We start from the raw sequence: 13,824 nt of genomic DNA on the forward strand, positions 1-13,824 counted from the left end.
AAGATTGAGAAGAATTTGCTGTGAGTTTGATCAGTGGTCATTTTCAGCAGGTTGTGTGTAATTCCTATCATACGTTAACCAAGGCTGTTAGCTAGTACCGTGTTGTATGGGCGGCACCAAGGTCTTGCTGGCTCTGTGACAAGCAAGGCAAATGCCAATTAATACAGTCAATGAAGCCGACAATTCATTAGTTGTCAGTTACATAACGGTGGCATCCAGAACTCTCAGGTCACCTTGGTTCCACAGCTGTGCAGCGATAGCAATCATACAATCGTTCGTGTAACGCAGATAAACTGTGAAGAAGAAAGATTGAAAACAAAAAGAGCAAAACATTTGTTACCTGTGTGAGGGCTCGTAGCTTAGATTAGTTTAAGTCAAATTTGTTGGATCCAATAAGAAACATCAAGTTTTGAAGGGAATGATGGTGAAAAAATATTTAATTTGCATAATTGTGGAGATTGATGAAATGAAATTCAGTTCCGCTGTGACAGTTCCTTGGAGGGTCGAGTGAATATCTAATTTGGACTGAAGAGAATGTGCGTTTCACAGCAGTTCAATATTAAAATGTGTCTTCTCTATAAACGACTTCACTCAGCCTTGACAGTGAAATAAAAGCGTCCCAAGATTAAAATCAGGTCAATAAAACCAACGTTGGGGAGTACAACCAACTTAATCAAGCATTTACCATGTTTCGTTCAAAACAGTATGAGAATGTTGTCATTTTTAAAACAAAAAATGAAATACAAGCTTCTGAAAAAAAAAAACCCATTTCATCTTTCACTTTGAAAAACATACACTTTAAATCATTTCAATCAGACTTTCATATATATATATATATATATATATATATATATGACATTATATGACATTTCTGTACCATCATATCCATGAAGTGTAACTTCACTATAATCTTTCAGTGTCATCAGGATTGTGAAAGTGATTTCTATAAAACAGAAAACATTTCCAACCACTAACATTCAGGTCTTAAGGTTCCCATGTGTTATCATAACTCAGTGCCTTCTTAAAATGTAATACTCACACACACGCAGCAGGGGTCCAATCCTGAAGCTTTTCTGCTGTTCTCAATAAGTCAGTCAGTAACACGCCATGCAGGCGCACAGTAAAGATACAATTCCCTCATACAAATCACTCATTCTTGCCTTGCCCTGAAGTAGACAAGTGTTTCAGTCTTAGATTGGGCTTTGGGATGTGACATTGAAAGAAATTCACATGCTGAATAGAATAATGCACAAATATTCCATTCCAGCAGAAGTAATTTGTTGCACAACAATCCAGCAGGATTAAAATCCAGCTATTTCTAATGAGTTTGGAAGTTGTAAATCACCAGTGTGATTGTCAAATGAACTAAAACACCACAAAAACAATTTCCCCAGCCCTGCAATCACCTTCAAACTAAATTGCTGCCATTTCTTTCTTTCATGCTTTATCTGAAAAGGCCTTAAAGGGCTCTTTTTTAACACAAGTAAGTTCTTTATTTTTAGAAGTGCTTTCATCACTAAAGTCTGTCAGCTGTCAGGGATCTCTGTTGACAAAAAGAGATGCTCTTTACCGCACCTAACAAAGTATATATATAATACATGACATACATGATAAATACTTCATTTAAAACAACATGATAATTTGTGAAGGTACATTTTGACTTTTCTTTTGGTTCACTTTAGTTACGTAAAGTTAATTTTCATGCTTTCATTGCATCCAAGACAGACACTTGAAATCGGGGAGAGTATAATATGGGTTGAAGTAGGTGTTTTTAAAGGAATAGTTTGACAATTTGGGAAATATGCTCATTTGCTTTTTGCTAAGAGTTATATAAGAAGATTGATACCACTCACATATATGCATGCTAAATAAGAAGCTAGAGTCAGGAGATGGTTACTCTAGCATTAAGACTGGAAAAAAAGGGGAAACAGCTTGCCTGGCTAGCCTGTATGCTAGCCAGACAAGCGGTTTCCCCTGTTAGCTAAGCTAGCTGGCGGTTAGCCAGTAGAGCCCAGGCAGCAACCTCCGGGCCTGAAAAGTGAAGCCAAAGCTGAAGTGCCTTAAACCTGCATTCTTTCTAATGGCCAGCATGGGGCGACTCCATTGGTTGCAAGAAGAAGTTGGCTTTTATAGAACTCTATGAGAAAATGACCCTACTTTACAGCTTTACTTACAGCGTTTGGTTGTACTATAAGACAATAAGAAGTTGACTGTTCATTTTCCCGGTAAGTACATTTAGTTTTAACACTGTTCTTTGCTAGCCAAAATAAGCATTTCAGATGCACCTTGCTCACCAAGCTAGCTACCTAGCACTAGCTAGTAATTTAGCATATCATTTAGCACTCCTCCCCAGCACTACCCTCTCATCTAAATATGATGACTTCTGGCTCCAAAAAAAAAGCCAAACTCGAGGCTTCAAAACGGTAATCCACAAACCAATGGGTGACGTCACGGTGGCTATGTCCACTTCTTGAATACACCCTATGGTAAGGCCAGGAGTTGGGTTAGCATAAAGACTGGAAACAGGAGGAAACTGCTCGCTTGCTGGCTGTAGCTTCATATTTAACATACAGACATGAGAGCGGTATCAATCTTCACCTAACTTTCGGCAAGAAAGTGAGTAAGTGAATTTTAAAACTATTCCTTTTAGAGAAGTCAAGCCACTAATGTGGTGACATGGACAAAGAGTTGCTCATAGAGGGCAAATGAAGGGTTCATCTCCAAAATGTTTTATATCCATTTATCAGAGAAAAATAATCAAGTTCATCTTCAAATTTAGATGATCAATTCTGTCTTCTTCCTTTTGTCAACCATGGATTTTAGCTACATAGTATGTGTCAAACGCTGACATGAATTGATATTTTAAGCAATCAATCATTTTGTGAAAGTAGGTGTAACTTTGTTTTCAAATGTTGGATATGTCATTTTGGAACAAAACTCTTCGATTGTAAACTGTACCCTGGTGGGGCAAATGCAAGGCGGCATCCAAATGCATTAGCATTAAAAAGGCAGTCTGGCCGCTGAAGCCAGAAAAGAAAATTAAGAAACATACAAGTGTGGAATGGTAAAAATGTCACACTTTACAGCACACACTTGTGCGCACACGCACGCATGCACGCACTCACACACACACATGCGCGAATATAATCGCGCAAATGCAGAATCATACTTGCACACTGGACATGTCACAGACATATCTGGCATGCATTTTTAGAAGAAAACACTTTTCATTAGAAATTCTTTAACTGGTCTAGAGCTCTGATAATTTCTTTATGTACATTAATTAACAATAAATATAGGTAATGTTTATATATTTTGAAATATATATATTAAATAATGAAATATTCTTATATATTTCAAATATATTCATAGAATTCTTTCTAATTTGAAACATTTTTAAAGAGATATAGTCACAGTTTAGTAATAAAACATGTAAGAACACAGGTCTCCCTATTAGTCTGGCTGCAGCACCCCTTTTTCAAAAATGAATAGGCTAAGTTCTGGCCTTTTTGTCCAAGCTAATACATTCTACTTCATTAGAAGGATGAGGAATAATGCAACGTAAGGTATCTAACACTGTGGCAGGGACGACTGATTATGTAAATTGTGTATGAGGTTAAAAGTACTGGCTTAGGTCGCATCAGTCTTTAGATTCTACTTATAAATATTTCAACACAACAGTCTGACAGGGAACCAGCCCTGACAAAGACAACACAGGCCAGTTTCAAACAAGGCAATAGGGACTGACTGGTGAAGCTGAGCTCCAAGCTACAACACTCCTTTTTGGTTGTAGAACGAAACTGTACTCTGATCACATGTAGGTTACTAAAAGGACGCTGCAGCCAGGACCTCTCGGAGGACGATAGGTTTGGAACAGTCTAGAGAGTGTAGACAGCCATTAAGACTCAAAGGGACCCCCCTTTCTTCGACTCCATCTCTCCTCGTCTTCTGTTCTTCTTTTTTTTGACACACATAGACTGGAACTGGACCACATTAACACTGACTGAGGGGAGCTAGGTTATCTAAATGCATGCAGTAGTTTTCCTTCTTTCTCTTTGCGACTCTCTGGTCGAAATGGCTTACAGTAGGATGCACTTGGAAATAAGAGAGTAGAAGGAAACGGTTCATCCCACAGGTGGAGAGAAGGAGCACCTTCCCACAATGGTTCAGTGATGTTGGGGACACCTCAGTTCCTGTGTGTGATAGGGGAACTTTCTGTCCGTCAATTTCCTCCTCCTGGGGGTTCTAAGCTCTGTGCACTGTAGACGACTGTTCCACTCTTTGTGTCTATTGGACCAGCTCACTGTTGGTCCCGCCTCCCCCTCTGTCCTCTCTCTTTGTCTTGCTGCTGCCTGCATACTGGTTCACAAACAAAACAGGTCCTACAGTATATTGCACAGCATGCCCTCATGGCCTTGTTGGTGATGTGTCAGTGATAGCGACTTCTCTTCTCCTCAGCCTCGGAGCTGTAATCACTTAAACCAATGCCTCGCTGGAGGTTCAATAAGGAGTCTTTCATCTAAAGAAGAGAAACAAGAGTTAGCTTGTTTATTAAAAAAAGTGAAATTACACTGGCCTACATTAATGCATGGAACAAATAGGAATTCCCTCACTTCCTTTAGGATAAGAAAATTCATGACCGTAGCTAGCTATGAGGTCAGTAATTATTTTCTAAAAAACCCACTCTGCATCCGAGAGATGTTAATCCGTTTTGAAACATACAGCTATCAAAGACAGCTATCTGAGCGGGAAAGACAGACCACACCGTCTGCCTGATCAGTGCGTGTGCGTCGCGGAACCTCTTGCTTTTCATTTCGGCACCCATGTTAACAGGTTAGAGCAGCCACACAGCCCATGTAAGCAGTGCGGCTCAGGCGCGGTGCACAAACATTACGGGTGGTACGGTTCACAAAACCCACGGTTCAGTTCGTATCACGGTTTTAGGGTCATGGTTTTCGGTTCTGTACGATTCTTGTTGTTAAATTTGCTTTTAATCTTTAACACTCCAGAAATATACTTCAGCATATGATATATAAAAATGTTCCCACACACCAGACTTATGTGACGCTGGCGCATCCTCCAACTCCGGGCAGCCTTCCTTATCTCTCCCACTTGCCATTTCTACACGTGACGTGACCTGTAGCACTCCACACTCCACCGCTCTCTTAATACATCCATGCACTCCACTTGAGGAGCGGTTGGCTCGGCGCCTCTCAAAATCTGACGAAAATTTTTTAAACTGACCTTTGTCAATCAAAAAAACAGACCTATTCAGCAACTGCATGGCCTATTTCTTGCTTAAAATGTTTTCAGAAACACGTTTCGGTGAACTATTTTCGTAAAATACGAGATTGTATCCTGAACGAGCCGCCATTAGAGTCTGTTTTGAAAGTGTTGAAAGTGGGCACTACGGCATTAAGTGGTTAGTGCACATTAACAGTGTACTGACGAACCATGCCACGCACACACGCTCCGAACCGAGACTAGCAAACCGAACCGTTCGGATGTTTTTTCATGAACCGTACCACACCTAACAAACATTAAACACACACAGAAGAAGAGTGAGAGTAAATTATGACCAGTTATGGAAGAAGTACTCTGTTCCTTAGCCTACTTAAGTAAAAGTAGCCTAGTAATACATTAATGTAAAAACGCCATCACAAGAAAAAGTCCTGAATTGAAAATGTTACTGAAGTAAAAGTACAGAAGTAGGCTATTGTCAACAAAATGTACCGACATAACAGGCAAAAATATTGTTTTTTCAATACACTGGTCAAACTTTAGGTGTTGGGCTTTTCTGCTTCCATAACATGTCTTCATGGAGCTGAGCAACAGACACAAAAATTCTCAAACTCTCATTTATGGCGCTGTTGTTTTGTTTGGCATGAATGGTTTATGATTCTTGAGGATAACGGGACAAATGTAGACGATGTTTCATCATAGTGAGATATTTCAATGGACTTAGATGGTAGAAAACAAAATTCAGCAATCTTAAACATGAACAGTAAATGTCTGTTTTTGCTGTCTCAGAATCAAAAGGCATTAGCTTCTTTCTAGAGTCACTCTTTTGCATAGTAAATGCAAAATATTATGAGAAAGTCACTGTGCAACATGCAAATATACCATGTTTTTCCACTGACTGTAGTGGCAATTATCTAATAGGTTAATATAACCACAACACACTGCACTTAGCAGAAGAAGTGTGATTATCTTTTCAACCTCTGCTGTTACTATGTGCAACACAATTTGTATGTTGTGTGATTCCACTTGCCATATGCATGCATCCAGTAGTTCAGGGTTAGTGGCTCACAGGCGCCCTCTCTCAGTAGTGGATGCAATGCCTTTTGCAGTGCTCAATTGGTCATATATCATGAAATAGTTCACTTGGCAAAAAGGTGCTAAAATAACCTGTTGAACTTTTATATAGTGTGCTGCGTCTGAGCTGACTGTGGCGAGCCAATTCTATGACTGACCAGTACATACAGTATGTTCTGTTCCTAGTTACATATGCAGTGTCTACCCATAACGTAATACAAAAGCAAGCACATTCCCAGGGATTTGTTAACATTTTCACATCACATTATAGTTCTGACGTGATTTTGAAAATGTCTCTTTGCGTCCGAGTACCTGGTCTAGCAGCACTACTGACGACTTGATAATCTCCCTCCACTTCTGCAGCTCGACGTCATGGTAACGCTGCTGCGCCTCCAGGAGCTGGGCCCACTCCATCTGTGTCTGAGGCAGTTTACTGGCAAACACACATACACACACATTAGCCAACATCAGGGTGCAGCCCCTAAATCATGACTTCCATTTTGAGGGACTGCCAACAAACAGTTTGGTAAATTGTTTCAGTAAGCCCAGAGCTATTTAGGGGTAATTTTAGAAGCTTTATAAGTTTTCCTGTCACACACGTCAATGGCCATATGGATATAGTTTGGTGTGTATGTTTTACACTGTGTGTGTGTGTGTGTGTGTGTGTGTGTGTTTAGGTCTGTAACGGTATGTGTATATTTGTGTGTGACCACATTTTGAGCCAAATAGAACTTTGTATTCTAAAATGCCCAAAATGTCAATTAAGCAAATAAAATAAGTTCTGTATAAATAATGGATGCTAATACTGTAGGTGTGTGTGCACTTGTTTGTGTGCGAGTGTACCTTTCATGAAGCCGCAGACCTTGCCAGGTTGTTAAAGACTGTGCAGAGTACTCCAGCATCCACAGCTTGTAGAAGAGCATCATGTTGAGGAACACCAGCAGGACCAGGCTGAAGGAGGGCAAGAAGGAAAGAAGGAGATTCAACAAATGAGTCCTCCCCTTTGCATTGTTATTCATTCATGAGGCCCTTAAAGGGACAGTTCACCCCAAAATCAAAAATACATATTTTTCCTCTTACCTATAGTGCTATTCATCAGTCTAGATCGTTTTGGTGTGAGTTGCACAGTGTTGGAGAGATGTCTGCCTGATTTTCAAATGGAACTAGATGGCACTCTGCTTGTAATGCTCAAAACTGCCAAAAAAAACATTTTTCATGACTATCACCCGGTTGCTCAAGATAATCTACAGATCTGGTTGTGAGCAGTTTCATGTAGGAACTATTATCTTTCTACTGAACTACACCTGCCAACCGTATCACCAGTAGAAGAAAGCGTACTCATGGACGAGAGACTAGTGCTCGTAACAGGGCGAGATGTAAACATGAATTGCCTTCTCCACAGCTGAGCTGTAGCGAATCTAGTCCAGGTGAGCTAGCAGTATCGGTTAGCAATAAACTCATTTCCACAAACTAGCAATTAAGCTCACAACCAGGTTTGTGGATTATCTTGAGTAACCGGGTCATGATTTCTGGAAAGAGACATTGGTGTGATTTGAGCACCCCAATATAATGGTTCCATTATATTCGAGAGAAGGCAGACATCTCTACGGTCGATATCGCCAACACTGGGCAAATCGCACCAAAACACCAGACTGATAGATAGCACTACAGATCAGAGGAACAATATGCATTTTTGATTTTGGGGGTGAACTGTCACTTTAAGTAGCTAATGTGTACATGGCAATGACAAACTATGCTGGGAATACTTTTTTTTTTAACAAATTCCTCAGGCTTTGCTGGCTAACAAAATGTTGTACCTTAGACAGATCCTATGGATGGCAATGAGAGGAGAGGAGAGATAGGTTACACTCAAGACACCAACAATGAGATATTTATAAGAAAATTAAATTTGACAAAAACTCCACAGAGCCTACTGGAACAAAAAAGATGAAGTAACGAAACAAGTGACTTTCTGTTTTAATACATGAGATGAGCATGTGTCAAATGTACATGCATCCTCATGTCTAGATACACAAGCATCCCTATGTGAGTGATTGTGTGTGTGTGTGTGTGTGTCTTGTGATGAGTTGCGTACACAAAGCTGATGATGAGCAGCAGTTTGGAGACGCTGTACAGAGCGAGGCCTGCGGGCAGGTGATGGTGCTCTGGACTCTGGTGTCTGGTTTGTGTGGAGCCTGCCACTTGTTTGATCCTCTGAATCACTTCCTCATCCGTCGGCGTGGTAACGGGGCTGAGCGCCTCGTCCATATGCTGGCTGCGCATGTGGGGGAGTGGCCTCTTCTTCCGCCTCACCGTGGAGTTTTTTATCACCTTCGGAGAGAGCTGGTGGGACTCCAGTATCTCCTCCAGCTTGGCCAGCTCCAACTCTGAGAGGGAAGAAGACAACTGTTACACATTCATAGACTCACTTAAAGAGTGCTAGATATGTTGGAAAGAAACATTTGCATACTACAGTTTGTGGAGTATCTGTTTAATTGTTTTCATTCCCATCTCCTCTTTCTTTAAAAGCAGCCAAAATACCATAATTCTGTGATTCAAATTTCTACAAAACATATCACAACATATTTTAACTGTCAAAACAGACAAACAAACAACACTCAAGTTTACCTAGATGGCGGAAGTTCTCTGCTAGCCCGCTCCAGAAGTTTTTCTCTATGAAGCCTTTCACCAGCCCCCACGGCTGTTTCCTGTAGCGCAGCTCTGTCGATACCCTGAGAGGCAGACATAAATGCATTTATACTTATGGATAGACTCTTACAATAAGATGTAAAACTGGAAATATAAATAGGTAAAATACTAAATTGAGAGCAAACTGAAAAGTTGCTGAAAACAAAAACAAAAGATTAACATAGATTAACCTTAACATGTATCAATGTCTCATTTGGCAGGTGAGAGCTGTTGGTGTCTGACCACGTCTTACTCACCGTAACCGACACTTGTTCTTGGCGACCCTGGTGAGCATGTAGCGGTTGAGAGTGTAGAAGTAATCGTGGTAGGGAACATCATGTGTAATGACCTCAGCATCGATGATGTAACACTCACTCTCCTGGCTGGCTTTGTACAGAGTCTGATTAAAGAAGGGAAATGTGGTGACTATTACTTTGAAAGCCATCTCAAACTCAGAAGGTATAAATAATAAGAAATGTTTATGAGAGTTGACTGTACCTGTGTCTCAGTGACTGTGGCTGTTTTGGGGGCCAGGGGGTTGGACAGCGAGATGGTGTACAAGATCTCTCTTGTCTGGTTCCCAGCCTCCTCTGTCTTCCATGGGTGGTACACCACCTCTAAACAGCAACACGGTGAGAGAGAGAATTAATGACGCGTGCAGGGGAACACATTTTTGGTCTGCCTTCACTCCAGAGAGGTCAGAGGTCAGATGTAGAAGCAACAGAATTACTGACCTGAGAATCGTCTCTGCTCCATGAAGTCACTCATGAACTGCGACTCTGTGAAGAGGATGGCGTAGAGCTTGTCCACACTTAACTTGTAGATCTCATTGATGTACTGCCTGCCATTCAGATCCTCATGAAAGGCCTGTACTTCACCTACGTGTCCAAGACAAGATGACAAATAAATTTAAGAGGTGTCTTCACAAGTTAGTTTTGAAATCTGGTTACTAGCATCATCTACTGTACATCATCCTGTTATGAGTGGTGTAGTCTCGCATTGCTAGACCTTCCTCCACAGCGCTGCGGAGGAGGGTCTGGCTAGTCCACACAGCATTCCGGAATGGGAGAAAAACTTGCTCTGGTTTATTGGCATTTCTTTAAACCAATCACAATCATCTCCTCACGGAGCAACGGCGCCTCTGCAAAATAGCCTCGGGAAGGAACTTGTTTTGGTGGAACGTGTACGTTCAAAGGTAGTTTTAGTCGTGCAACAGAAAACTCAGATTGGACAGATAGTCTAGCTAGCTGTCTGGATTTACCCTGCAGAGATCTGAGGAGCAGTTAACCATAGTCGTCATATATCGACCAGAGTTTAAAATGGTAAGTAACGGACATCCGGCCGAAATGAAAGACATCCGGCGGAATTTCCGGCGGCACCTGAACAATCCCGGAAGTGGAACGTCGTGGATATGAGTGGTGAAATCAATAAAAGAGTTTGTTACCCTCGTCGTGTGTTTCGGAGGAGTCGCTGAGTTCAGTGGGGATGTCTTCGTTGTCGTTGAAGTCCAGAGAGGGTGAGGGGACAAGACCACCAGGCCCGCTGGTATCATTGTTCTCTTCCAGCAAAAGGGGCAGAGCAAGCAGCTCACCATCTGGTAGGCAGTCTGCATACTCTTCTGCTGGGAGGTCAAACTGGGGATAAGAAGAACATGAGCAGCAATCCTATCAACACCGTTGTCAAGGAAATGTATTAGTTTTTCTGACCCATAGAGGTGTTGCACTTGATTCGACTCGTATAAATGTGTGTATGTATGCTTCTAACTTACTGTGATGGGTGTGTCATGGTTGCCTGGACTAGGGATGGTGATGTTTGGGACGACCTTCTTATGTAGCGAAGGAGGGCTCCCCTCAGGCTTGGCCTCAGCGCTGCTCTTAGACAAGTTGTCATTGTTGATCTCGTTCTCTTCATTGGGAATCTCTTCACTGAACCTGAAGGCACCAGAGAACAGCGACAACAACTTCAGTTCTGCTCATCTCACATCGTGAATGAGGTTCTTGTAAAACCTGTGTCAAGCAATGTTTGCAGACTTTTTTCTTTAAGATTATTATTATTATTTTGTTTGGCCTTTGTTTGATAGAATAGCTGGAGAGGAAAGGGGGGGCATGGTCCAAAGGGCCATGGATCGGACTCAAACCCGGTCACTGCGGTAAGGACTGAGCCTTAGTATATGGGGCGCACACTCAACCAGGTGAGCTACCAGGGTGCCCTGTTTGCAGAAATTGAAGGTGTGATTTGGATTACTTAGGTGGCTAGATAGGCAGCATTTGACATGTCTGATATCACAATTGATATCAGAATGTTTGGACAATCACAGGAGTTTTTGATGTCATTAACTTTTTTGAAACAAGTCTATATGTGTGGGAAACAAGTGAAAATGATCTCCACTTGACTAATAGGCATGTAGACTATTATCTCTCATTAACAAAGTCACAATCACTTCAGGCCCATCTGATTTGACCTCAGTTCAGCCTTTGGAATAAATCCTTTCTCTCACATTGCCAGTTTGTGTTCACTTAGAGAAGTGTACAGACAGCTGGATAGAGGTAAAAGAGTTTCAGTGTTTCCTCAAAGTCGAGTTGAAAACTTCAGACATTGTGATTGCACTGTAGACCAAACAGATTCAAACCATGGCTCTGTATTGATTTCACCTAGTGAATCCACTTCAGACATGAAGGGAAAATATAAATAAAGGAAGAGACAGAGCAGAGAAGGGTGTTTTAAGCCTTGTTGTGTTGCATCTTTACAGCTTAAAGTTGAAAACAAATACTATACATTGCAGTGTATATGATGAGAAGAGAAGCAGAGAAGGATATTAATTGTGTAAAAGGATTAGTTGAAAGAGCTGGAGAAGAGTGTGAAGCTTGTATGTGACTGGGACATGTGAGTGTTGCTTGTTGCAGCTCACACTGGGCTCTCTAATTATTTTGCAATTTGGGCAATTAGGTAATCGACTGAAAGATGTTTAAAGTGGTAACCATAGTAACTGATGATGCAGCATAAAGAGACTCACCCCATGGTGTTGAAGTCATCATCAGGTGGAACATAGTCCTCATCGTCACTAGTTAGGCCTAGCTCGTTGCCATAGCACTGATGAACAAAGTGCCACAGTTCTTTGGGGCACAGGGGCTGCAGTCAACCAATCACAGTAAGACATGAGAGCACTCAAAAATACTGCAGAGTAAAATTATGAACATTACCTCTGAGACAAATATTAGCAGAATCACAAACTAGCAGATCAGATTTGCTTACCTTGTCCAGCAGCGCGTTTTGCCACAGTCTGAACATCATCATGTAAGTCCTATCCCTGGCTCCAAATGAGGTGAAAAAGTGCTGTGAAAAATAAATGGTAATTATGTATGCGTCTGGTGAGCACTGGAATGAAATAACACTAACTGTGGAAATTAAAGGGCCAATTTTGTGGAGCAAGGTTTAAAGTCTAGTCTAGGATTACTTTAAGTAACTCAAGTCTTCCCTAACGTCTCTTTAGATGAAAATTATTAGATTTGAAACATATTCACTGTTCAGTCTCACATTACTTTTTAATATAAATGCCTATATTTAGTGTTGCATTCTGTATCATTTACCTTCTCAGTGTCAGTGCAGACCTGGATGGCATTGGGAATGAGGCGGGCAGTCTTTTCTTTTGTCATTGAGCAGATGTCCTTTAGCCGCACTGTCAGCTACACACACACACACACACACACACACACACACACACACACACACACACACACAAATGTAAACAATTATACACACACATTATAGTTCCAAGTATGACCCAATACTGCCGATATAACTAGAATTATCGCATTGGTTGCCTCCACCAAACCAGTCAAGTTACAGTTTACATTCATGTCTGTCTAGACTCATAATATATGTAGTGAAGACTTTGAAGCATTGAAACATGAATGCTTCACACATCTTCAACCCGGCAGCACAGAAGATCTATACAATCACCACAGTTTCAAGGTGGGCACCTAAGATTAGTGTCACCAATTCAGTATCCGAGCAAATGTGAAATATGGTCACAATCTCCCCCTTCTGTTCCTGAGTTATGGCGTTGACCAGAAAAGTGTTTCTGCAGAACATTATGATGTCACAGAAGTTGACCTTTGGGATATAAAATGTCACTTTCTTGTTTTAACCAATTAGACATTTGTGTGAAATGTTCTCAAAATTAGCATATCAATTATTGAGTTATGGCAAAAAATGTGTTTTGTGAGGTTACAATTACAGTACCTTTACCTTTGACCACGAAAATCTAACCAGTTTAGAAATTCCCTCCAGGGGGTCCTGAGATATCGTGTTCACAAGAATGGGATGGACGGACAACCCGAAAACATAAGCATTAACAATCTTGGGAATGCACAGAGATCCTGGGGATTAAAAAGCATACCAGTGTTTCCCAGCGGAAGATGTTGCTATAGAAACAGATCCAGTTCTCAGAGAGGTAGAGTCGTCCCTGCAGGAGGATGTCGCGTTGAAGAGCACAAGAGTAGTCTGGAGAATAAAGACATTACATTGTTAGATAAAAATACCACCACACATGTTAAGTATGATGCAAAATTACAAATTACATCACAGAGTAACAACAACACTAAGACAGAAAAGTGTTAAATAATTCAGACGGTCATCGAAAAATGTCCATCAAGAGATCAGACATAAGAACATGCTGATATCTAATCACATTCATTTAAATTAACAGTTAATTTGATAGAGCTCACTTCACTGTTACAAAGAAACCTCACTGTAGTGCATTTCAGTACTCCCATTGTGTGTATATCTTGTTTATTAGCTGGGGACTCGTCATTACCAAAC

General features: G+C 41.0%; 1 protein-coding gene across 22 annotated transcripts in view; it reads right to left on the minus strand.

The window, feature by feature from the left end:
* Positions 1-1,470: 1,470 nt before the first annotated feature.
* gramd1bb (GRAM domain containing 1Bb) overlaps positions 1,471-13,824 on the minus strand; it is a 128,408-nt gene continuing 116,054 nt past the window's right edge. For 20 of the 22 annotated variants that reach the window (XM_031290899.2, XM_031290916.2, XM_031290906.2 and 17 more), the window contains 15 exons: positions 13,403-13,506; positions 12,591-12,686; positions 12,256-12,336; positions 12,017-12,132; positions 10,772-10,934; positions 10,448-10,637; positions 9,738-9,881; positions 9,502-9,620; positions 9,261-9,403; positions 8,944-9,047; positions 8,411-8,702; positions 8,133-8,144; positions 7,159-7,266; positions 6,628-6,748; positions 1,471-4,519 (listed from right to left, as the gene is read on the minus strand). In XM_031290899.2, the coding sequence (XP_031146759.1) occupies positions 4,430-4,519; positions 6,628-6,748; positions 7,159-7,266; positions 8,133-8,144; positions 8,411-8,702; positions 8,944-9,047; positions 9,261-9,403; positions 9,502-9,620; positions 9,738-9,881; positions 10,448-10,637; positions 10,772-10,934; positions 12,017-12,132; positions 12,256-12,336; positions 12,591-12,686; positions 13,403-13,506 (1,883 nt within the window). In that variant the 3' untranslated portion in view covers positions 1,471-4,429. The remainder of the gene's footprint in view (positions 4,520-6,627; positions 6,749-7,158; positions 7,267-8,132; positions 8,145-8,410; positions 8,703-8,943; positions 9,048-9,260; positions 9,404-9,501; positions 9,621-9,737; positions 9,882-10,447; positions 10,638-10,771; positions 10,935-12,016; positions 12,133-12,255; positions 12,337-12,590; positions 12,687-13,402; positions 13,507-13,824) is intronic. The other 2 variants (XM_031290901.2, XM_031290910.2) reach the window with 1 other exon arrangement.

The sequence above is a fragment of the Sander lucioperca genome, chromosome 8 (genome assembly GCF_008315115.2).
Source record: "Sander lucioperca isolate FBNREF2018 chromosome 8, SLUC_FBN_1.2, whole genome shotgun sequence".
Classification (NCBI taxonomy): domain Eukaryota; kingdom Metazoa; phylum Chordata; class Actinopteri; order Perciformes; family Percidae; genus Sander; species Sander lucioperca.